This window comes from Sceloporus occidentalis, unplaced genomic scaffold, assembly GCF_023333645.1.
Source record: "Sceloporus occidentalis isolate IW3139 unplaced genomic scaffold, rSceOcc1.0.p SCAF_1, whole genome shotgun sequence".
Classification (NCBI taxonomy): Eukaryota; Metazoa; Chordata; class Lepidosauria; order Squamata; family Phrynosomatidae; genus Sceloporus; species Sceloporus occidentalis.
In genome coordinates this window covers 126,988,070-127,011,380 of record NW_028316981.1, presented here as the reverse complement: position 1 = coordinate 127,011,380, position 23,311 = coordinate 126,988,070, and the positions used below count along the sequence as shown (strand labels likewise).

General features: G+C 39.7%; 1 protein-coding gene across 1 annotated transcript; it reads left to right on the top strand.

Annotated features, from left to right (window-relative positions):
- The first annotated feature begins 43 nt into the window (after positions 1-43).
- On the top strand, positions 44-23,282 carry LOC149322114 (hexosaminidase D-like). The gene is made up of 13 exons (XM_089534792.1): positions 44-81; positions 2,532-2,672; positions 5,245-5,354; positions 6,982-7,069; positions 8,931-9,095; positions 10,482-10,665; positions 12,234-12,305; positions 13,019-13,214; positions 14,211-14,293; positions 18,190-18,268; positions 20,902-21,003; positions 21,369-21,458; positions 21,769-23,282. Exons 2-13 carry the CDS (start codon positions 2,574-2,576, stop codon positions 21,935-21,937), a joined length of 1,437 nt encoding a protein of 478 aa, XP_089390918.1. The 5' UTR covers positions 44-81; positions 2,532-2,573; the 3' UTR covers positions 21,938-23,282.
- The last annotated feature ends 29 nt before the right edge of the window (positions 23,283-23,311 follow it).

The window sequence follows — 23,311 nt, the reverse complement described above, 5'->3', positions numbered from 1 at the left end:
AGGAGGAAGCAGCCAGGCAGGTTAATCGAGCACAGAGTCTGGACGGAGCTGCTGCTGCTGCTGCTGCTGCTGGGAGCAGAGGTAGGCAAGGAAAGAGGGAGGCTGCTGCAGAAGGAAGGAATCAGGCTCCTGTTGTTCCTGGGGCTTGGGAGACATGAAGTGCACCCTTGCTGGTCTTGGCTGCATCCACACTGGAGAGAGAACCCGGTTTGGCACCGCTTTAGCTTGTCTGGCTCTGTGCTGTGGAATTCTGGGAGTTGGAGTTTGTTGGCCCGCAATAAACTCCGACTCCCAGAACTCCATAGCAAAGAGCCAAGAAAGACTTAAAGCGGGGCCAAACCGGGTTATCTCTCCAGTGTGGATGCAGCCAAGAACAGCAAGCATGCACTTCATGGCGCCCAAGCTGCCAAACTACCATCCCCAGAACCCCAGCGCTGAGCCTTGGCAGTTTAAAGCGGTGTCAGACCAGATTGTTCCCACAGTGTGGACGCAGCCCTAGACGCTGCGACAGGGAAGGCGGCAGGGCTCTTTCTGCCAGCAGGAGCTGAGATAATAGTAATAGCAGCAGCAACAATAACAAACCTGCAGACTCTACAATTATTGCTATTACTTTGTATTATTGTATTATTATAAAGTTTGTACTTGTTATTGTTACTATTTATAGCATCATTAGCTTATTATTTCATGTTGTTATTCCCCATAATAATCTTTATAGTGATTATTTGTAATAGTAACAATAATAATAGTAACAACAAGCGCAACAACAAAACAGCTACAGACCCTAGGATTATTATCAGTTTGTATCATTATGTAGTTTGTACTTATTATTGTTATTACTGTTATCATTATGATATTTTATGTGGCTATTATTTTATATTCATGACACCCGTTTCGCCAAAGAGAGGTACATCATCAAACGCACACAATCAAAATGAATGCTAAAACACAAGGCTGCAGAATGCGCAAATAATACCCAATCGATCTACTGATGTGCTGAAGCAAAATCCTCATGGGTCACTGTTCGTTCCCATGGGTCCTTCTGAGCTGCCAAACTTTAGGCATGCGTTGATTTTGTTTTCTCCTTCTGTGTCCAAAACTGGAAGCCCTACATTGTGTCCCTTACACAAGCCTCTCCTCTCTCGCACCTGGCTGCAATACTGGGCTCCCTAAACTGACTTGTCATCTCTTGTGCAGATAGGGTGATCAAACATCCTCCTTTTCCAGGACTTGTCCTACGTTCCAGTCTTCTGCCCAGGAGGAAGTCCAAAACGTCCTCCGTTTTGAGCATGACTAAGAAGCATGAATTTATATTTATATGAGTGTTTTCGGCTTCCATTTTGGAACGTTCTGCGCTTTTCTTGAAGCCCCTTCATCTTGCGGCGCCTTGTCCTCCTTTGTGGTGAGGACATCTGGTCACCTTGCATACAGAAAATGGCCACAGCAGCTCATGCAGAAGGTCATGCGTCCAGTTTTTGCGGGCAAGTTCAGTTCCTAGCATTTCCAAAGAGACTCCAGAGCGGCCCTCCTAGGAGGTATCCACGCTGCACATATAAAAGCACTTTGACACCAGTTTAATAGCCGTGACTTTATGTCCTAAAAAATCCTGGGATTTGTAGTTTGGTGAAACAGCAGAACTCTCTTCCAACTCTGTGATTCTATGTCCAGCAAAGAAAGACCAGGTTGAATACCTCAGCAAATTACAAAGCCTGGGATTCCATGGGATGGAGCCATGGCAGTTAAAGGGGTGCCAAACTACTTTAGTGGTTTAAGTGTTGGACTACGGCTCTGGAGGCCAGGGTTTGAACCCCTGCTCAGCCATGGAAACCCACTGAGTGACCTTGCGCAGGTCACACTCTCTCGGCCCCAGGCAATGGCAAACCTTCTCTGAACAAATATTGCCAAGAAAATCCCATGATAGGTTCTCTTTAGGGTCACCATAAGTCAGAAACAACTTAAAGGAACACAACAAAAAGTCCAGGATGTAAAATTTAAACTCCAATTAGCAACACAAAGAGAAACCTCCTTTGAGAGGCAGCCCCACTTCCTAAGGAAAGGGCATTGATGAATTTACACCAGACAGTCAAAATGGTGTTCCATCTAAATATTGCCTTTTAAAATAAGCTTAGATATATACTACTGTACATTGCTTTGGAGGCAAGATTAAATGGTGGAAAACTAGGTACAGAGCCTTGGGCTCCTTGGGAAATATACCTGTAATAAAGAAACCAGCTCTTACGCACTTTGGTTAGGATTTCTTCCTTATCTTAAAACAGTGTTAAAAATCAGTTGGATCCGTTCTACTCAAAACACATTGGGTATATTTGCAAATAATAAAATCTCAAAGTGTTGCTTTTCATTTTGATTCTGAGGCATTGTTGGCTTGTTGTATTTATTATTGTTTTGACATGTACCATGTTTTCGATTTTCACAAGTTTAATTACAGTTGTAGGAACTTTCCTTTTTTAAAAAAAAGTTCTATTTAATTATGTGGGGAAATAATTTTATTCATAAGCTTTATTGCTTTTTTCCAGACACACAACGTGGTTTTGTAGCTCTTAGATGTACTGCAGGGAATGGAAGAAAAAAGTGTGATCGTTTCTTCGCCATTTGAATTGCACCTGGTACATTTGGATCTCAAGGGAGCGCCACCAAAGGTCTCATACCTGGCAGAGGTATAATAATGTTAGCCGGTGTAATCAGGAAGTTCAAGTTAAATGTAGTGGTTATGTTTAGTGATATACTGTATGTAAGCTCAGTTTTTTTACACTGACTTGTATCAAGTTTATTTTCATTTGTGGGTTCACTTGCACCGTAGAGGTAGTCAGTTCATAGGAAAGTAACCTTCAGCTCAGGGTCTGAGCAGATGGGAGAATACCAGAGGCCAAAGCTGTGGTATCCTGCCCCTGGTTCTGACCCAGATCAGTTCCTGGCCTCTGTGGCATAGGGTTGTTGTTTACACACTTGCTCACTACTGTACAATGGACCCACTGCCACTTCACACCCGTACCTGCTGCCATTGTTACATCTGTCTTGGAGGGCCCCACCACAGCCTGTTATGGTGGAAACAGGGCACATGGCTACGCCCACGTGGCCAGATGATCCCTTCGGACATCAGAGGCCATGGTGAGGAACTGCAGCAGCAGCGGCAGGTATGGGGCGTGTGGGGCAATATGATCTGCTGTTGACACTGTGGAGTTTTCTGGCAATGCCATGACAAACAGCTGGCCTTTTTACACCAGAATAAGGCCCCTTTGGGCCAGAATCAGTCTGTGGCTACCAGATTGGTGTCTGGACTGGCCAATCCCAGCCCAGGGCAAATGGCCTGCATCATATGGACAGGACGGTGTAAGGCCAGGGGGAACATGAGTCTTTTAGACCATGCAAACAGGCTGTGAGTCTCTCACTCACAGAATGAAAGGGGGAAAGTGTCTCAGCCTACACATTTTTCGTTAATAACATACAGCATTTCTTGCGTTCTCATTTCTGCGTGTAATGTTTTAAAGGCAGATTTGTCAATTCCATGGTGACAAAACAGGACTAAACTAGATGATGTTCTTGTCTGAACTAACTGCATCTAAAGGCCCATACAGACAGGCCAAAATAAAGCTGCTTTGGGTCACTTTGGAGATATGCTGATTCAATGATGCATGCATCCTAAGAGGCCAGAAGCCACACTCCAGTCCTAAGGACTGGAGCACAACTTTGATGCAGCTTCTGGCCTCTCAGGACGCATGTATCATTGAATCAGCATATCTCCAAAGTGACCCAAAGCAGCTTTATTTTGGCCTGTCTGTACGAGCCCTCAGATTAGTATTTAATTTCTCCATAGCCACTATTATTATTTTCATGCCCTCGTGTAGAAGTTTCTACTTATATATGGTCTTTGTCCTGTCTCTGTACACTAGTGAGCATGTACAGCTTTGATACTCAAGAGGATTCTACAAAACTAAACTAGCCACTTTCTTTCCCTCTGTCAATATCAGGATTAAGCTAGGGCCTCACAGATTTTCTGCTTTGTGTCACATTGCTATTTGTTGTAGAATCTTATCTGCTGGATGAGTTCTCTGGAAGTCAGACTGCTCTAATAAGCCACCATGCATTATCTTGTGGCATATGTTGTCTGCTGGTTATTAAAATTCCAGAGTAGCCACAGCGGTCAAGATACTGTTTTTCCTGTTTATGGGACAGGACAGCACCATGGAACCATTAAATTATAGAGCAGTGGTTGCATAAGCAGCAATGGACCAATCTTATAAATCGTTTATGCATCTATGGAGAATTTATTCATGGACATACTACTGTGCAGATACAATCTTCTTAATCAGTTGCCGAAATCATCTCTGTAAAAGCTTATAAATTTCAGTCACATGTCTGGTAGAGCTATCATGTATTCTTACTTCAGTGTGTCTGCTGGTATGCCAGAAGTCAATTTACTATGCACATAACAGCAATTTATCCTTCTGCTGCTGTGAGAATTTATACTTGCACAAAACACAACTGCAGAGGAAATTCTCAGAGCCAGTGGATGGTTTTTTATCTCATTTGTTTCTGTTCATATTTAAGTATACATACAAATCAGCAAAGCTCAGAAGAAATGAAGATTTTCTTACAGGTTCTGCCTGATTTTCTAGCCCTTATTTTGTACCCCCTTTCCCATAAAAGTGCCTGGTAGCCTTAGGCTTTATTTAGGGTACTTTATTTCTTTCTACTGTTGACAACTGGTGTAGAACACGAAGAAAATAAATAAAAATTATGATAATATAGGTTTAGTCTCCCTACCAAGAATTCCAAAATCCAAACTATACTAAAAACTAAAACTTTTTTCATGATTGGCTGAGATAATGATACCTTTGCCTTCCGATTATTTAGTGCACACAAACTTTGTTTCATACACAACATTATTAAAAATATTATATAAAATTACCTTCAGGTTATGTGTATAAGATGTATATGAAACATAAATGAATTTTGTGATTTGACTTGGGTCCCATCACCAAGATATCTTACAATGTACGTATATGCAAATACAGGTATTCCAAAACCCAAAACACTTCCAATCCCAAGCATTTTGGATAACGGAACTCAAGCTGTATACACAACTAAAAAGGCAAACTTTTTACAGTATATAAGGTGGGAAGGGATTTATCTGGACAGACCTATTGTAAGTTATATTAATGCCTCATAAAAACAGATTTAACTAATCCACATGGGCTTGAGATGTGAGATGTTTTATGCAACCTACAGATCTTCCCATTGCTCCATGCCCTGGGTGCAAATGGCATTCTCCTTGAATATGAAGATATGTTTCCTTATGATGGGGAGCTGAAGCCAGTCTGTGCAAATGATGCATACAGGTAAGTTACCTAATGAGATCTTCCATTTGTCTGGCATCTCAGTTTTGTAGAGTTTGAGACTTGGCCTCTGGTTATTTTGTCTCATTTTTTAAGTGTTAACATCTCAGATCATGTACAGATATGCATACCTGCTTAAAAACTGATGTTAATTTTCTACTATGAGGCAAGCCCTTTGCATTCAAATATCTGGCTCTGACCTCGGTGGTGATTTTGCTTTTTATCTTTGGTACATCCTGACCACTACCACCCCATGGTAGCCAGGCACTTAGCTTATATACCTGACATACTCAGTTATGTTTGCTTTGTGAATACAAGCCTGTAAGAAGTTAGTTATTCTAGACTGATTGATCCACAGTAAATGGCATGTGATTTTATGTTTGTGCCCAGAGCCATAGAAACAGTGGTGATCAAGGACTAGACAGAAAACTACCAGAAAAAGAGTAGGACCTGAAGTGGCAGAAAGAAGGTACATGGCAAAGGAGCAGTGTTGGGCTAACAATTTTGGGACTAGTAAAAAAGAACTTGTACAGATGGGGATGTGCAGCATGTGCCTAAATAATTTTAGTCCTACTTAGACTAGTGTAGTGTAGTGTTTTCAGTGCTAGACTAGGCTCACAGAAGACCAGGGTTCAAATCCCCACTCAGCCATGGAAACGCACTGGATGTCTTGGGCAAGTCATATTCAGCCTCAGAGGAAGGCAGCTGCAACCCTTTTTGAATAAATCTTGCAAAGAAAGCCCTATGATAGGGTTGCCATAGAGCTGACATGAAGGCACATAACAACACAATAGAGTTGTTCCATTGAATTCATTAGATTTAGCTATATGTTGATTTATCATTCAATACTGGATGATGGGTCAGTATTTTGTGTGCACTCACATACACCAAAAATTCAGATTCTGTGGCCGGAGGACCACAGTCATATTAGATTTTTATATATATTTGCAATATACATACAGAATATGAAATGTTTAGCTGTAGCTTGAGGGAATAGATGAGGTGGCAAGCAAATGAGAGATCTTGCTCAGAAGAAAGTAGTTAAGGGCAGAAATACAAAGAGGAGGACATGACAGCAGAGCATCTATCCCTCTGATCTACATCAGTAAAAGCACTCCCTAAAGCCAGCATGCTTTTCTAAACCTTCAGCAGAAACTGCTAATCTTTAAACTACAGTACATTTTAATTTTACCAATTCTGTTAATAAAAACAATTAACTGACTATCAAGTGGGAAACTGTAGGGTTTTGATACTTTGCAGTAGCCACAAGGGCCTGGAGTGGCTTGTTGTTATGAAGAGTAAAACACTCTTTTGAGGGCACAGTTGTAAACTGTTTCCCAAGCCCAGAGGGACTTAATTTCAATGCTTGTGCTTATATGATTATGTTACTATGCATTATGTTTGTTTATTTGGTCTGGTGCCTGCGTGGACAGGGAGTACACTTAGCCTTGGCTGTGATAGTCAACATGGGACTGAACGATACTGTCTGACAGAGACTGATCAATTGATACTGATATATCATCTTAGATAGATAGATAGATAGATAGATAGATAGATAACGTTTAGCATTCTAATCCTGAATTCTGGCAATGAAATACACCATTGATAACTCAGCCCTGTTTTTTTCTAGTACATCTGAAATTAAAGAAATTTTAAAGCTGGCAAAGTTGCATGACTTAGAGATCATCCCTCTCATACAGACATTTGGACACATGGAGGTATGTAATATTCCCTTACTTGAGATTATTTATTTATTTATTTGCTGTCTAGTAGTGTCTATGGACGTCATAGGTATTTCTTTCTACTTCCAGTTACATGGTTTCTCCAAACACATACTGTAATTAAATAGACAGTCTGTAAGTACTTAGAAAGGAGTGTCGTGATTACTAAAAGTCAAAATGGATTTCTTAAAAACAAGTGATGCCAGACTAATCTTAGCGTTTTTTTTTTTTTTTTCTTTTTTGCTTTTAATAGAGTTACAAGTTTGGTAGTTGAACAGAATGCTGTGGATGTAGCATGTCTTGATTTCAGTAAGGCCTTTGACAAGATCCTCTGTGATATTCTTGCAAACAAGCTGGTAAAACATGGGCTAGACAATACAACTATTGTAATTGGTTGACCAATACCGAAAAGATGCTCAATGACTCCTCTTCATCCTGGAGAGAAGTGACTAGCAGGATGCTATGGGGTTCTGTCCTGGGCCCAGTGCTTTTCAACATCTTTACCAATTGCTTAGTTGATGAAATAGAGGGCATGCTTATCAAATTTTCAAATGACACCAAATTAGGAGCGATAGCTAATACGCCTGAGGAAAGTATCACAATTCAAAATGACCTTAACAGATTAGAGAGCTGGGTCAAAACAAATCAAATGAACTTCAGCAGGACAAATGTAAGGACCCGCAAGCTAAACATGAATCAACAGTATGATACACCAGCTACAAAAGCCAATGTGATTCTAGGCTGCATCAATAGGAGTATAGTGTTTAGATCGAAGGATGTAATAGTGCCACTCTATTCTGCTTTGGACAGACCTCACCTGGAATACTGCGTCCAGTTCTAGGCACTACAGTTCAAGAAGAATTGGAGTGTGGTAGAGTCTCCTTCTCTGGAGGTTTTTAAACAGAGGCTGGATGGCCATCTGTCGGAAATAATTCCTGCATGGCAGGAGGTTGGACTGGATGGCCCTTGGGATCTCTTCCAGCTGTTCTATACTTCATCACACAAAAGCAGTAAGCCTTGATCCTCTCAGTAATTTAGATTTTCCTTCACACACATGATAAAAACAATGGTTGAGGAGATGAAAAAAGTAATAACAACAGAAAACAAAACACAATTTCACCCATCATAATAAAATAACAAAGTTTGTATCACTATAACCTACTGGAAAGTTACTGTGATATCTCTGTTGACAAAAGAAGGGCACATTTTATTCACTGACACACACACCCCGCCAGCATCTGCATGGTTTTGGGAACTTCTTTTTTTTTAAAACTCTCTTTTTATTGATGCATTCACTTCTCTCTCCAATGGTACTATTTTACAACTTCCTGAATCTTTCTGCATGGCCATTGGCCATGTTGGGGATGCTGGGAGCTATTGTTAAAATAAACTTTTTGAAGATTTACCACATTGGTTTGGAGGTTCTAGAGACTGTAATCCAAAAATAACTTACAAGCTTTGCTATCATAATTTGGGGATTCTGGAACTTGTAGTCCAGTTATTCTAGCTTTGCCATGCAAAGGGATCTTGTAGCATCTTTGAAACTGACTGTGTAAAAGAAATTGTAATGCAAGCTTTTGTAGACTTGGTCTACTTCCTCAGATGCCTAACTTTACCATATTAATTTGGAGATTCTGTAATCAAAAAATATCTTTTGCAATTTCTTCTCTCATACCTTTGGATCGGGGAGCAGGAATATTTTACTTTTCGAGTTGAATTTCTAACAAAAATATGCTGCAGATTTTTTTAACTACTGAAAAGTTCAGCAGGTTTTACACTTGATAGGTGGATTCTGCCTTCATAGCCCTGCAGATTCTTTTGGTCACGTTGTATTTTTGACTTCTTGCTTTTTCTGCAGTTTGTTCTGAAGCACAAAGAATTTTGTCATCTGCGGGAAGTGGCAATGTTCCCCAACACTGTGAACCCACATATCAAGGAATCCCTGAGGCTCATTTGCACCATGATAGACCAGGTGGTAGCTCTGCATGGTGACCTTCGATGGTTTCACATTGGCTGTGATGAGGTAGAGTATGCAACCTAGGATTGAAATTATTACAAGAACAGTGAGATGGTTCTGCATAGGAACTGTTGTCTCTAGCAAGTGCTGTGCCACAACTGTCCCCTTAGGGCAGAAGTGGGCAAAGTGTGGTCCAGGGCCATTTTTGTGACCCCTAGGGTCCTGTTGTTTTGTGCCTTCAAGTTGTTTCTGATTTATAGTAACCCTGAGGCAAACCTGTATCACGGGGTTTTGTTAACAAAATATGTTCAGAGGGAGTTTTGCTTTTGCCTCCCTCTGAGGCTGAGAGAGTTTGATTTGCTCATGGTCACCTAGTGGGTTTTCATGGCTGCGTGAGGATTTGAAGCCTGGTATCCAAAATCATAGTCCAATACTCTAACCACTACACATGCTGATTCTGAGGGGCCAAAAATATTGTTGCACAAAATGCTCCCAGTTGCTCTCTAAGGGATATGAAGGACATTTCCATCATGTTTAGAGCCCTGTAGTAGTCAAAAACAATTTTTGAAATTTTGGGGGGAGTACATTGTTTTAAAATGTCCTCTGGGAGTGCATTTGTCCCCCCCCCCCCCCCCGACAATTTAGGTCTAGGCCTCTAGGGGATATCTACACTGCAGAAATAAAGCAGTTTGAAACCATTTTTAATTGTCATGGCACCATCCTCTGGAATCCTGGGATTTATAATTTGGTAATTACAAATGACCAAATTCCAGAGAAGCTCTCTGAAAGACCAGGCGAAATACCTCACCAAAACTACAAATCTCAGGATTCCACAGGATGCAGCCGTGACAGTTGAAGTGGTGTCAAATGGCTTTATTTCTGCAGTGCATCAATAGCCTGGCAGAGGCCTTTTTTGAAACAGGATGTCATTTCTGCTAAAATGGCCCAGAAAGGCCCCAAAACATGGTGAACATGCCTCCCATACCAGAGGAAAATTGAGGGCAATTTAAAAAAAAATTGGATTACAACAGGGATAGTTCACAGCGATACATTATTGCTGTGAAAATGCATTTCTGCCTGGATACTGTGGGGATTGCCACTAAATTCAAAGAGGGTAGGGGAGTCCAAAGGGGTGGCAGATGATGCCATGATACCTGCTCATCAAAAACTTTGCAGGGCTCTAACTATTCAAACCCTGGCTCCACTACATTACTGGTCCTACCCTCATTCCATTTTCATAGTGAGCATGGATGACTGAGTACGTAATAAATATATCTAGATATTATGGACTGGGCAGCATTCAGTTGCCATGGAATTTCCTTGCAGAAGCTCCTTCTTTATTTCCTTCCAGCCCCACAGCTAGTAGCATTCTGTTAGTGATAAAGCAACAGCAACTAAATGATGGTGGTCAAAGTGTAACTAAATTGAACTTGTTGTGATTGACATGTCTAGGTGTACTACCTTGGTGAAGGGGAAGAATCCAAAGAATGGTTGCAACAAGGAGAAAATACCATTGAAAAGCTGTGCCTGGCCCACATGAAAGCTGTGGCCAGCCATGTGGTCTCAGCACATCCCACAGTAAAACCTGTTGTGTGGGATGACATGTTGAGGGGAATGAAAGAAGAAATACTGAGAGGTATGTTGCACCAGGAATGTGATTCTGGCAGCAGCTTTGCAGTGTTTTAGCGATATGATTTATTTCTGCCAAAACAGAATGCATTGTGATTAGAGATAATTTCAGAGATGCTTAAACGTAAGTCCCTTTTATTAGAGGGGACAGATGTACCCATTGTAAAAATCAGCATTCATGATAAATAATGTTTGCTTCAGTGTCCTGAGACAATATGTACATCTAGATCTGTATTATACTTTTGAGTTTTAGGGCATCACTGAAAATAGTAAGAGGTTAAAAATCATAGGTAAAAATATTACAGTATTTTGAAAACTGCCAGACCAATTCAAGGTGCTGTTTGAACTGCAGTGGTTTGCTATACAATTGTGCACATTTAATTACAACATATAAACACATTAATAATTCTAGCCACTAATGAAAGGAGTATTTGATTAAAAGTGTGGCTAGTAATAGAGTAACAGTAAAACATTCATTTTTTAAAGGAAAAATATGAAAATATAAAGAATTTCTCAATTTAAAATGAAAGGGCAGGACTAGGAAATTTAGAACCCATTAATGTATGTTTATGAAATGTATGTGAATAGATCTACAGATACCAAAATTTAAATTTTGTGGTGAATCCCAGAAGAAGTAAAGCACAAGTTCAGTACTGAAATACAAATTGGTAAAGGAGGGATCTTTCTTTTTCAGTCTTGCCAGTATATAGCTTGTTCTCGGCTCTTCTGTTTTTGCTGGGGGGTTTTCCAGCTCACCAGAAAGCATACTGTTTTTAACATCTGTAAATTTCTGGACATCTGTAAATTGTATGAAGAAATCCGGGTGGTAACATTAGGATAATTTAAGTTTCCTAAGGCTTCAGGAAACAAAAATATTTAAATATGAAAAATATCAAAACCAAGCCTGTTAGAGTCTAGCTTTAAATTATCAGAGTAGCAGAAATGTGCCCTTGTCTAACTATGGCCCTATACAGACAGGCCAAATAAAGCTGCTTCGAGTCACTTTGGAGGTATGGTGTTTCAATGATGCATAGGACTGGAACCTGGCTTTGGTGCAGCTTCTGGACTCTTAGAACGCATGTATCGTTTAAACAGCATACCTCCAAAGTGACTCGAAGCAGCTTTATTTTGGCCTGTCTGTATCAGGTCTATGCTTCCCTAAGAACTGAGACTGACTTCAAAAACAACACAAGTAGCTTATAGTTCAAACAAAAAATTACTAATGGCTTTAATCTATATATACATAAAGGCTATATCCTAATCTAGCTAGTGAATTGTTCAAATAGAGAAAAAAATATTTATCTCACCATCTTTCCAAAGAAAGTTGAGAAAGGAGAAGATGAGAATACAACAGTTCAGGAGAAAATCTTTGAGAGAAAATATCTGTTAGTCCCAAAGGAGGAATGACCACATGGTTAGTTTGAATGAGAGAGAGAGGGAGAGAGGGAGGAGTTTGCATGTAGGAAATCCCTATCTATCTAAGGAGGGAGAAAGAGAATGCAAAAATCTTCCAACAGTAACCATTTGAGGACAGATACATCAAAGCAGGATAATCATATTTCTGCTTCCTTACAGATTCTGGGATAGCACAGCTTACAGAATTAATGATCTGGGACTACTCTCCTGATCTGGAAGTGGACAGTAAAGGTTCGTACTGTTTTATGCCTTTTCTTGAAAAAAGTAAGAGTGCGTGTCCTGTTGTGTGTCTAAAATAGAGTAACTCCCATTGTAGATTCATAATCATCAAAGTAACTGCCACCTTACAGGGCTGTGAGGACAAAATGGTATAACCCTTCCTGAGGTCCTTAGAAAGATGAAATGTAAATGTGATAAATAAAGATACTATTTTTCCTGGCAATTCTCAGTGTGATATGTTCAGTGTCAGTGGCTAGAGCAGTGCAGAATGATTTGGGGTCTTCTAGAAAATGATTGAACTATAACATCACCCCTGACCATTGGGAATGTTGACTAGAGCTGAAGGGAGCTCGAGTTCAATGTTTGGTGGGTCACTGGTTCTCCATTCATGGATTGGTATTGGAATAAGATTAGAAAGCCTTAGGCTTGGATCCTCCTTCAGTCAGAAACTTGCTGGGTAAACCAGGATTAGTCACAGGATTGTTAGGACAGGTTTTTTGTTGGGAAGAAAAAAGGTCTGTATTTGTGCTGGAGTCACCCACGTATATTCTGCTTTGATCTTCTTAGAGGAAAGGCAAGATATAAATGTAAGAAATAGTCTCTTTCAATTAGTAGATAAAACAGTCAATAAAGGAATTACCTTCTTGTTTCCTGAACATTTGCTAGAGGTACCATTTTGATAAACATTCTCAACTGCTTCTCTTCTCACCTCTCTTGCGTTCCAGTAAATCTTATAGAAAAATACCAGAAGTGTGACTTCTCAAAGCTCTGGTTTGCTAGTGCTTTTAAAGGGGCCACTGGTGTGAACCAGTGCTTGACACTCATTGGACACCACCTTAAAAACCACCAGCAGTGGCTGAAAGTGGCTGAAAGCACTCCTGCTGGTATCATCCGAGGGATCACGCTGACTGGCTGGCAAAGGTAACAAAATCGTCCATGCAGCTGAAGAGTACACTGAACATTGATGTGCCTCTCCTCTTAGGAGAGATCTGGAGGCTAAGAGTTTTCAGGTTAAAGTACAACAGCACACAAATTTCTAGCCTTTCACTGTGGCTGCTTCCAAGTTGTGAAAATCCTTGCCTTGAGAAGCTAGGCTGGTTTCCTCTCTGTTGTCCTTGTATAGAAGGCAAGGAGATTTTTATTGGGAGAGGCTATGTGTTAAACAATACTGTTAACCCCTTCAAGCACTGGTTTTTTTTTTCATGGAAAGGTAGGATGTAAATTTAATAACTAATACACAGATGCCTTTCCATGAAAAAAAAACAAAAACCAGTGCTCTGTGGGGTTAACAATAGGAGAAACTTTAAAATAGTGACATTTTAGAATCAGAATAGTGACATTTCAGAATCAGCTCAAGGATGAATGCCTATTCATACTGCTTATCTTCTTAATGACTTCTCTTTCCTTCTCCCTTCCCCATTTCACTGTAGCGTACGCTTCTTTCTTTTCTTTCTCTCTATATTTCCCAGTGTTTTCCCCACCAACTTCTTCAAATTTTCTGGAGTCCAAACCTCATTTTGAATTCTGTCTCTCAATTCCCCCACCATTTAAAATCAAAAAGGTGGGGAGACAGTTTTGCAAGGGAAACCAACCATATATTCATATGGAGTATATGTACAAATAATGCCATTTATTCATTATTACCAAAATATTTTTTAGACTGTAAGCCTGAGGGCAGCAAACTGTCAAATTAACAAACTAAACCATTCTGAGAGCCTTTGTGGCTGAAGAGTGGGGTATAAATATTCTAAATAAATTGTCTTGGAAAAATATCTGCAGATATATTATCTCACATTTAGTGGGCTTTAAATGTGTCATACTAGACCTGCAGTTTCTGAGGAAGCTACTATTGCTGCTGCAACACTTTTGCCTATGTTACTTGTTACTTAACAGCTCTGTATTTTTTTTTCCCTTCAGGTATGATCACTTCTCTGTTCTGTGTGAGCTTCTGCCTGTAGGAGTCCCATCACTAGCTGTATGTCTCCAGACACTGAAGAATGGTATAATATGACTCCCTCCTCAATCAGATCTAAGCTGGATGTAGCAGTATTAGTATCAGAATATGTACATCCCTTCAAAATAGCTGTTTGGCTTAAATTTCTTGATCCCAACTCTAATTATTCAAGACATACACTTTTATCTATAGCAGAATCTGATAGGTAGCCACATTCCCTTGATTTATTGATTCATGCACCTAAAGGTAGATAACAACATGGGATGTATGGCTATCAGTTTACACACGGAAAGTTGATGTTGTGGCCATTGAGATGGTAGTGTCTGCAATGAAATATTTATTTATTTATTTATTTATTTATTTATTTATTTATTTCCTCTCCTCAAGACTCAAGTTGGGGTAAATAGAAAACACATTTTTTTTAAAAAAAAAAGAAAGAAAACACATAAAACGAACAGTTAAATACAGTAGTATAAAACCATTAAAAATATGAGTACTTTTTTTTTTAAAAAAAATATGCAAATTAAAACATCATGATTTAAAATTGACTGGGTAGGCCTGCCAGAAGAGATGTGTCCTTAATGTTGTTTTAAATGCTGTCAGCATTTTCAGCTATTGTATCTCTCCCAGCAGGTCATTCCAAAGTCTGAAATCAGCAGACAAAAAGGTCTTTTGGGAAACTGTTGGCTAGTCTAGTCTTAGCCAGTTGGTGCAAACATTTCCCAGAGGACCTGAGTGTATAGGGCAGGTTGTATGGGAGAAGGCAATCCTATGGGTATTCTGGACCCAAACCATATAGGATTTAAAGGTAATACTTTGTATTTTGCTTGGAAACTAAGTGGCATCCAAAAGAGTGATTTTAAGATTAAGATTATATGTTCACTCCTGGATGTACCTGTAATCATTCTAGCTGTCATATTCCAAATCAGTTGAAGTTTCCTGATTTGGTACAAAAGTAGCCCAAATGTGCTAAATGTGACCCTTACCACTCTCACATCTGAGCCGAACACTGTTTACTAGAAGGTAATGGTTCTTAAATCCAGTTAAGCATAGTTCATACTTAGTGCCCATATATTATTATATATGGCCCCACCTAGAATATTGTGTCCAGTTCTGGGCGCCACAATTCAAAAAGGACATTGAGAAACTGGAGCGTGTCCAAAGGAGGGCGACAAAAATGGTGAAGGGTCTGGAGACCATGTCCTATGAGGAACGACTTAGGGAGCTGGGGATGTTTAGCCTGGAGAAAAGAAGGTTAAGAGGTGATATGATAGCCCTGTTTAAATATTTGAAAGGATGTCATATTGAGGAGGGAGCAAGCTTGTTTTCTGCTGCTCCAGAGAACAGGACCCGGAACAATGGATGCAAGCTACAGGAAAAGAGATTCCACCTGAACATTAGGAGGAACTTCCTGACAGTAAGGGCTGTTCGGCAGTGGAATGCACTTCCTCGGAAGGTGATAGAGTCTCCTTCCTTGGAGGTCTTTAAACAGAGGCTGGATGGCCATCTGTCAGGGATGCTTTGATTTGGATTTCCTGCATGGCAGGGGGTTGGACTGGATGGCCCTAGTGGTCTCTTCCAACTCTACGATTCTATGATTCTATGATTCTATTAGCATTCTGTGTTTCTCGACTCCATCTCCCCTTGCCCCTCACTTTTGGCTATGATGGCTAGGACTGATAAGAGTTGCAAAGACCCAGAGCAGAGTTCAAAAAGATACGTTGCAAACTATTACCTGTAATAAGTCACTTTTTTTGGTAACAAGATCGTGATAAAGCTATAATTCAAAGACAATGCAACAAGTGGAAACAAAGTTATATCATGTGCAAAATGAGTAACTATTTCAAATTATTTTTTTAAATGGTCTTCAAAGGGCAATTTAGAGGTACTTTATGGCATTCTTTTCTCAACCCTAAGGAATTTTTAATGGAAAACATTAAAAAGTAAAAACTGCCTTGGGTAACACTGTAGGCTTTTCAACATTATAAGGTGTAATAACAAGTTACTTTGAAATGTGTGATAGAAATAAATTGCTTTTCAACATTACTTTTCATGTATTGATCTGCAGAGCCACAAGTTCCCCCATACTTACCATATATACTATAATAAAGGATTGGTGTAACCCGTCATATCCTTCCCATTGATTTGTGTGAGCAAAGTCTGGCAGTTAAAGTTCCATAAAATATGTTTGGGTCACTGAAGGCACAAATGAGGAAAATGTAAACCTTATAAGCTGTATATAAATATACCTCAGTTAAAAAAACCTGTTTAACTTGGTAGAGAAGACAACTTGAACCATTTTCAGCAAACTCCCCCCCCCCCAAAAAAAAAACAACAACAATTTGCATACATGAAATAAAACAACCAGGTCAGGCAAGCCTTACATAAGTAAAAAAGAAACATTTTGATCCTTCTAGAGAGCACTTTAAAGCTTCTTCCAGGGATTTTTTTTCTTTCACCAGCTTCCACTTTTCTTATATCCATTTTATTGGCCAAACCTCTATGTTTGTTTTGTAACATACTGGGGTGGCTAGTGAGGCAGGTGTATCTGCTTTCCCCTTTTCACTCAGTTTTCCTCAGTAATGCTTAGTAAGGGATTCTGGAGGCAGACACTGTTTACCTCATCTGTTGTAAGGAGACACACACAGCTACAGTAGAATCACAAGGACCCTTTTCTTGTGATTTCCATTTTGGTGGATAAATTTACAGGGCTATGTTCTTTTAACATGCTAGGAACAGTAAGATCCATTAGAACAGAATTCCTTTGCTCAAGCTTTATTGCATTATTTACTGCATATGTGCTTCTGCAACCTGACACCAAAAGTATGTGTTTCTCCAGCCATCCTCCCAATACTGATTTTGTTAAATAATTCTCCCAATGCTGATTCTTCTAAATCCAGCAGCAAGTTAGCACTTGGGAAAGGAGACCACCAATGAATACCAGGTACCGTAGGTTATATTTCAGAGGAAGGAACTGGCAAAACCACCTCTAAGGATTCCTTGCCTAAGACAATCCTGTGAAATTCATGAGGTCACGATAGGCTGATAAATGAAGGCACATGCCCAGACACAGAGGACAAGCAGGAAAAGAGGGAGCTGGTTTGGCACAAAAAGACTTTGTAAAAAGGTTCTTTGTCAGATATTTTCTTAGCTGAAGCATGCCTGTACATTGTTTCCCTGGTTTTTGTTTGTCAAAAATCAGGCTGCAAGGGAGTTACCACAAAGTGGCAGTATAAGACAATGGAGGCTAAAGAGGAAACCTCAGAAATTCAGGTTCTGGCCAGAAACTATGTAACCTTCAAGCTGTATCAAATGTGTTCAGGCTTACCCCATAACTTCAAAATCTATTTTATACCACGCTCTGACCGTTTTTCTGCATCCTAAATGGTCTGGTGGGTTCTAAGTCATCTTTAAGAATTCCTGCACAATAACTTGTAGACCTTGGCTGCAGCCACACTGCAAAAATAATGCATTTTGTCACCACTTTAACTGTCATGGTTCATTGCTGTGAAATTCTGGGATTTGTGGTTTTGTGAGATATTCACATAGTCTTCTCTTCACAGAGCTGTGAAGAGAAGGTGCCACAACCATCTACAGATGGCAGGATTCCATAGCACTGAGCCTTGGCAATTAAAGCAGTGTCAAATGACATTATTTCTGCAGTGCAGATGCAGCCATTGGTGACTTAAAGAGTCATAGGTTCATCCTTCTTGAGGAACGGCATATGTTTACATAGGCAATCAAGACATTAGACCACCACTGACACGAGTGTCAATTGAGGTAGACAGCACCATGCCCAAGTACTGATGTAGACACTTCTGGAGTTTCTGCCTCCCCTTTATACTGATAGTGTAACAATTAACAGTTTAAGTTTGTTAGCCAATTTTGGTTAATAATAAGATGTGATCATTTAAAAAAATATTCTTGTTTTTGTTTCCCAAGGTGGCTATTCAGAAAAAGTGAAAGAAGATGTTGAAAAGCTCCTAGGGATCTCCAGTTTGGAAATAGACACTTTCATGAGGTAAAAGCTCCAAGTTTGTGGTTTGCAATGGTTTATCCATAAATGTGTCTATAACTAAAAGAGGTATCCTTTAGGAGAGAGCCTAAATATGAAAAGAGGAATGGTCTCTCTGTCAGCCAATTGCAGGGTCAGAATATAAGTCAAAAAAGTGATCAAATCATTGAATTCCAGAGTTATTAATTTGAAATAATTTACCATCACAGAATAGAACACAGCATCCCAACCAGACTTCCTTGGAACCCAAGGGGTCAATGAGAGGTCACTAGGAGTTCCTGAAAAAATAATGACTGGGGAGGGGGGAGAAACATGTTTTTGAGCTGTAGATATAATAATTCTCATGTGGGGTTCCCTGAGTCCTCAAAATTATTTCAAGTGCTGGTTGAGAAAGGTTGGATTAGAGCAGTGCTTCTCAATTATTTTCTGTCATGCCCCCCCTAGGAAGAAGAAAACATTTTGCGCCCCCCACGCGACTGTAAATAGTATCATTTGTCTATAAAATTGTTATAAGTACACCTCTGCATAACAGAGCCTCGCGCCCCCCTCCCCCCCCCCGGGGGGCCCGCCCCACTATTTGAGAAAGGCTGGATTAGAGGGTATGGAACTGATCTCCCATTTTTCAGTGATAGAGGGGATGGAAAAGCTTGGGCATCGTTAGAAAAAAATGCGTCAGTCTTATTCACTTTCACTATGCATACAGGTGTCAGAGAGAACCATCAGACAGCCAGGGTTATGAGCAAATTCAGAGCTTGGAAGAGTTAGGCGAGGGGATGGACTGTGTCTACCAGATAATTTATACAACCTAAAAGTAGATTATGAACGCACTGAATTAGTTAAAAGATGTTTATATCTTGACTCAGTCATAAATCAAAATGGAGACTGTTGTTAAGAAATATGAAAGTGGGTGGGGCTTAGAAAGGCAGCTATGGAGTTTATCATATGAAGAAGATTGTGAGTTTATACCATGAATATCCCAGAAAAATTGTATAATTATGTGAAAAGATTTCAGATGATGTCGCACAAAACCTGCCATTAAAGTGGTCACAAAGAAGCATTAACACACATCTTTTTACTTTCAGGATTTCAGCAACAATGCATTTCCAATATCACTTTATTTGCACAATTGCGTGTGATAATCATTCACGCAATTACTCGCCATTTTCGCTTTATTTACAGGTTGCTTTAAATGCACTTTACTCTTTAATGCCGAAATTAGCTCCAGTGTGATAAACTCATATGAATGAACTAGGTAAGATCCTGAGCTGTGACGATATATCATGGAATAACTAAGAATAATACCGTGCTACAGTATTTCCAGTTACTATGTAGGGTTGTGCAAGCTGGGCAGTGAAGAAAGCTAACAGGATGAATTTATTTGAAATGTGGTGCTGGAACAGAGTTCTGCAGATGGATTGGTCATAGAGCAAATCAAGCCAGAACTATCATTAAGAGTTAAAATGACCAAAAAAAGAGAGTTAAAATGTAGGTTGGACACATGGTGACATGACTCACTGATGAATACAGTAAGTAGAAGGCAGTAGGGAAAGAGGAAGGCCATATTGCAGAGGAATTGATTCAGTCAAGGTAGGCACAGCCTTGAGCTTGTGAGACCTGAGCAGGGTTGTTGATGACCATGACTCTTGGAGGTCTCTCATTGCATAAGTCAACAATGAATTGACTACAAACAACAGATGCCAAAAACTCCCAGCTAGCATGGCCACTAGATATGTTGGCTGGAGTATTACAGCAGTTGTAGCTCCTCCCCAAAGTAACTTTTCCAAGGACTTAGCAAAGCTCATTCTTTCCTGATACAGTTTGTCCTTCCTTTACATGGGTGATCTGTTCTGGACACACACACCCCTCGCGTAAAGGGAATTCCGCCTGTGCTCAAGCCCCATTTAAATGAATGGGGCTCATGCAGGCAGCAGCACGTGCGCACCATGGGCGCACACAGCAATACCCCTTATGGGGTGTGCCGCCCCTTTCCCAGCGCAGCTTTCCACATATGCTGAAAGCCACATAAGGCGTGCTCACATATGACGCAGGTGCACTGCACTTTACATATTTTTTATTCAAAGGCCCTTTATGGTATTTTTTTGTTCTTGATTTATTCTAGGACCCATTTGTTTGTCTTTTTGGCACTCCATGGTATCCTTAGCACCTTTCTTCACTGTCCAGCTCTCACATCCATACATGGTGATGAGGAATATGATGTCTTGGATGATCCTAACTTCAGTGTTCAGTATTATATCCTTGCACCTTAGGTTCTTGTCTTGTTCCTCCATAGCTGCCCTTCCCATTCCTGATCTCTTGACTGCAATCTCTGTTTTGATCAGTGTTTGATCCAAGGTATGGGTACTCTTACTATTTCAAGTTTCTTGCCAGCTAGAATGAATTCATGTAAATCTTCTTTGGTCATTATTTTTGTGTGATTAATGTTCAACATTAAGCCTACTTTAGCATTTCCTTGCCTTTCTTTACTATTCCAAGTCTTTGTTGTTTTCTGCCAGTAGCACAGTGTCAACTACATATCTTAGGTTGTTAATGTTTCTCCATCAATGCATTATTGTATTCACCAATGAGTGATAGTATCAGAATTTGTTCAGAATATTCACAAGGATTTTATTCTTAAACAGTGACATCTCAGGAACTTTCCCCGGAAGTGAAATTCTCTCCCTTGTGACCCAAATTGCATTCTACCTCAAACCCTCGGTGGATGAACTTTTGGAAAACAACAGGTGGGATACTGAGAAAAGCACTCTTGGTCTATAAGTGCATTACTGCACATGTAATTTTGACAGTGTTTTAACAAGAAAACTGAAGCTGGTGTCCTAGTCACACTTACCTTGGAGTAAGCTCCATTGAACTCAGAAAAGCAAAGTTCAGAGTAAAGATACATATGATTGCACTTCAGCATAAGAATAACTTATTTTCCTATTATACATAGGGGAAAAACCTTTTTTAAAAAATCCTGCAGCACACAGAACCTGACGATTAAATGTTAGCAATGAGTAACTACTCCATCCTGCATAAATGCTTTGTAAATCTGAAATCTATGTGATGTTTCTACCATGTGGCATATTCATATTCATATGTGCTTTAGGTATGTCACAGGCTGGTTTAGTCCTTACCACAGAAAGAGGAAGAAGATCCATCCTATAATGATTCATCATTTTCAGCCAGATGCATTAAGGTAACTTGGGGTCCCTGATCAATCAATCCCTCATGAATATTTTCTTCACTGAATTTTGTTCAGTCTGTGGAAGCCATTACAGTAGATATTCTCAAATCTTCCTATGGAATCTCCAGCCTTGAAAACACACAAGTTTTCTATGAACTTTCTAAGCTATTGGTGAAGGGCATCATTTTCCCAGAAGAGGCTGGGTACAAATCCACTTGTATTTAGCCTACAACCTTTAGCATGAATTGAGAAGATTCACCTGCTGTTAAAGCAAAAACCTCTTATATCTCATGACAATTGTATTCTGTCACTATTTTCTTAGGCTTTTGACCAAATGGAATGCTGTGATGCAGGAGCTACACACAGCCATGGAAAAGGTTTTCTATGCATCTGCTGTAGAAGAATGGATGGAGGAAAATGTCCAGCTTAGCCTGCAAAGACTTCAGGGGACAGTAGATGATCTGGACAGAGCAATACAAGCACTTTCATAGCATTCTTATGGTCCTGTTTATTTGTAACCCAAATGGTACAGCCAGCATCAGGCAGCTCAATAGAGCATTGTACACATGGTGAAGTTCTTCTGATGTCAAGAGATGAGTCTACTACACTAAGGTTTGAAACTGAAAGCACCATCAGGCTTGAAATTAAGATGGTATTTCAGTGAGATAGATACGGGTCTTTCCCTTTCCTTGGAGGGAGAAAAAAAGACACACAGCAGTTACACTGCATATGGCTGCACAAAGTCCACTGTAGAGAAATGAAAGCAGATGTAAAACTCTGTGTGGGTTGTTCGTAAGACTTTCTCAATTTAAAACCTGTGCAGTGTCTTATGCCACAGACACTTTATCCTTTTAAATAAATTAAAATTTTTACACAATTCGTTTGTTAGTATAATATGAATGTCTACTGCAGTAAAGGTGGATAGAGATGTTTCTCCTTTAATACTAGAATCCAAGCTAGTCCAATGCAGGATAGAAAAAAATGAAGTGCTACATCAAATAGTGCACAGAATTTGCTACTACAAAAAGTAGTCATGGCTGCCAAGTAAAATGGCTTTAAAAGGAGTCAAATTATGGAAGACCAGGTTATCATTGACTACTGCTAGGCATGATGACTGTCAATAGCTTCTGTATTCTAAAAACAACTGGGAGTGTGCTATTGTACTCTTGTTTTGCTTTTGGCCTTCCACAGACATTTGGGTGGCCATTGTGAGAAAGAAAATTGTGGACTAGATTGCCCTTTCATCTGCTTCAGAAGATTATAGATACAAAGGCTTAAAATTACAGGAGAGAGGTTAAAAGTCCATCTTTTTAAACATTTCTAGTGCATATGAAAAGAAATGCTTTTCAAAACATACAGACTAATTTTTCTGAACCAATTGATCAATTAAAACTAATGATTCTCTGGAGTTACCCATTGTAAAAGGGTGGGGATACTACTGCAAACTGCAGTAGGCACTTCCTAGCTCCTGTTACAAAGAAAAATGCAACATAAGCACTCTTGCTGCTAGGGGATCACCTCAGAATTCAGAAACATTACCTCATTCTTAACTCTCCACAACTCATGGTCCCCACTTTGTCACACATTTTAATTTGACTTAAACATGAATTCAAATCTTCAGCCATACTCTGGAGAAAGATAGTTTTGCATATTAAACACATATCAGCAAAGATACATACAGTGCACTTTTAGCCCTCTCAGAAGTAAGCCCCGCTGAATTGTAGGATTTATTGCTAAGTATGTAGACGCTGGAGTCTTAACAATTCAGGAAATTGTGTCATATTAAAGTTAACTATTCTCTCCAGAATACCATGTGTATTAACTGTAATTCCATAATTATGTACTAAATTATGTGTTTTGGAGTT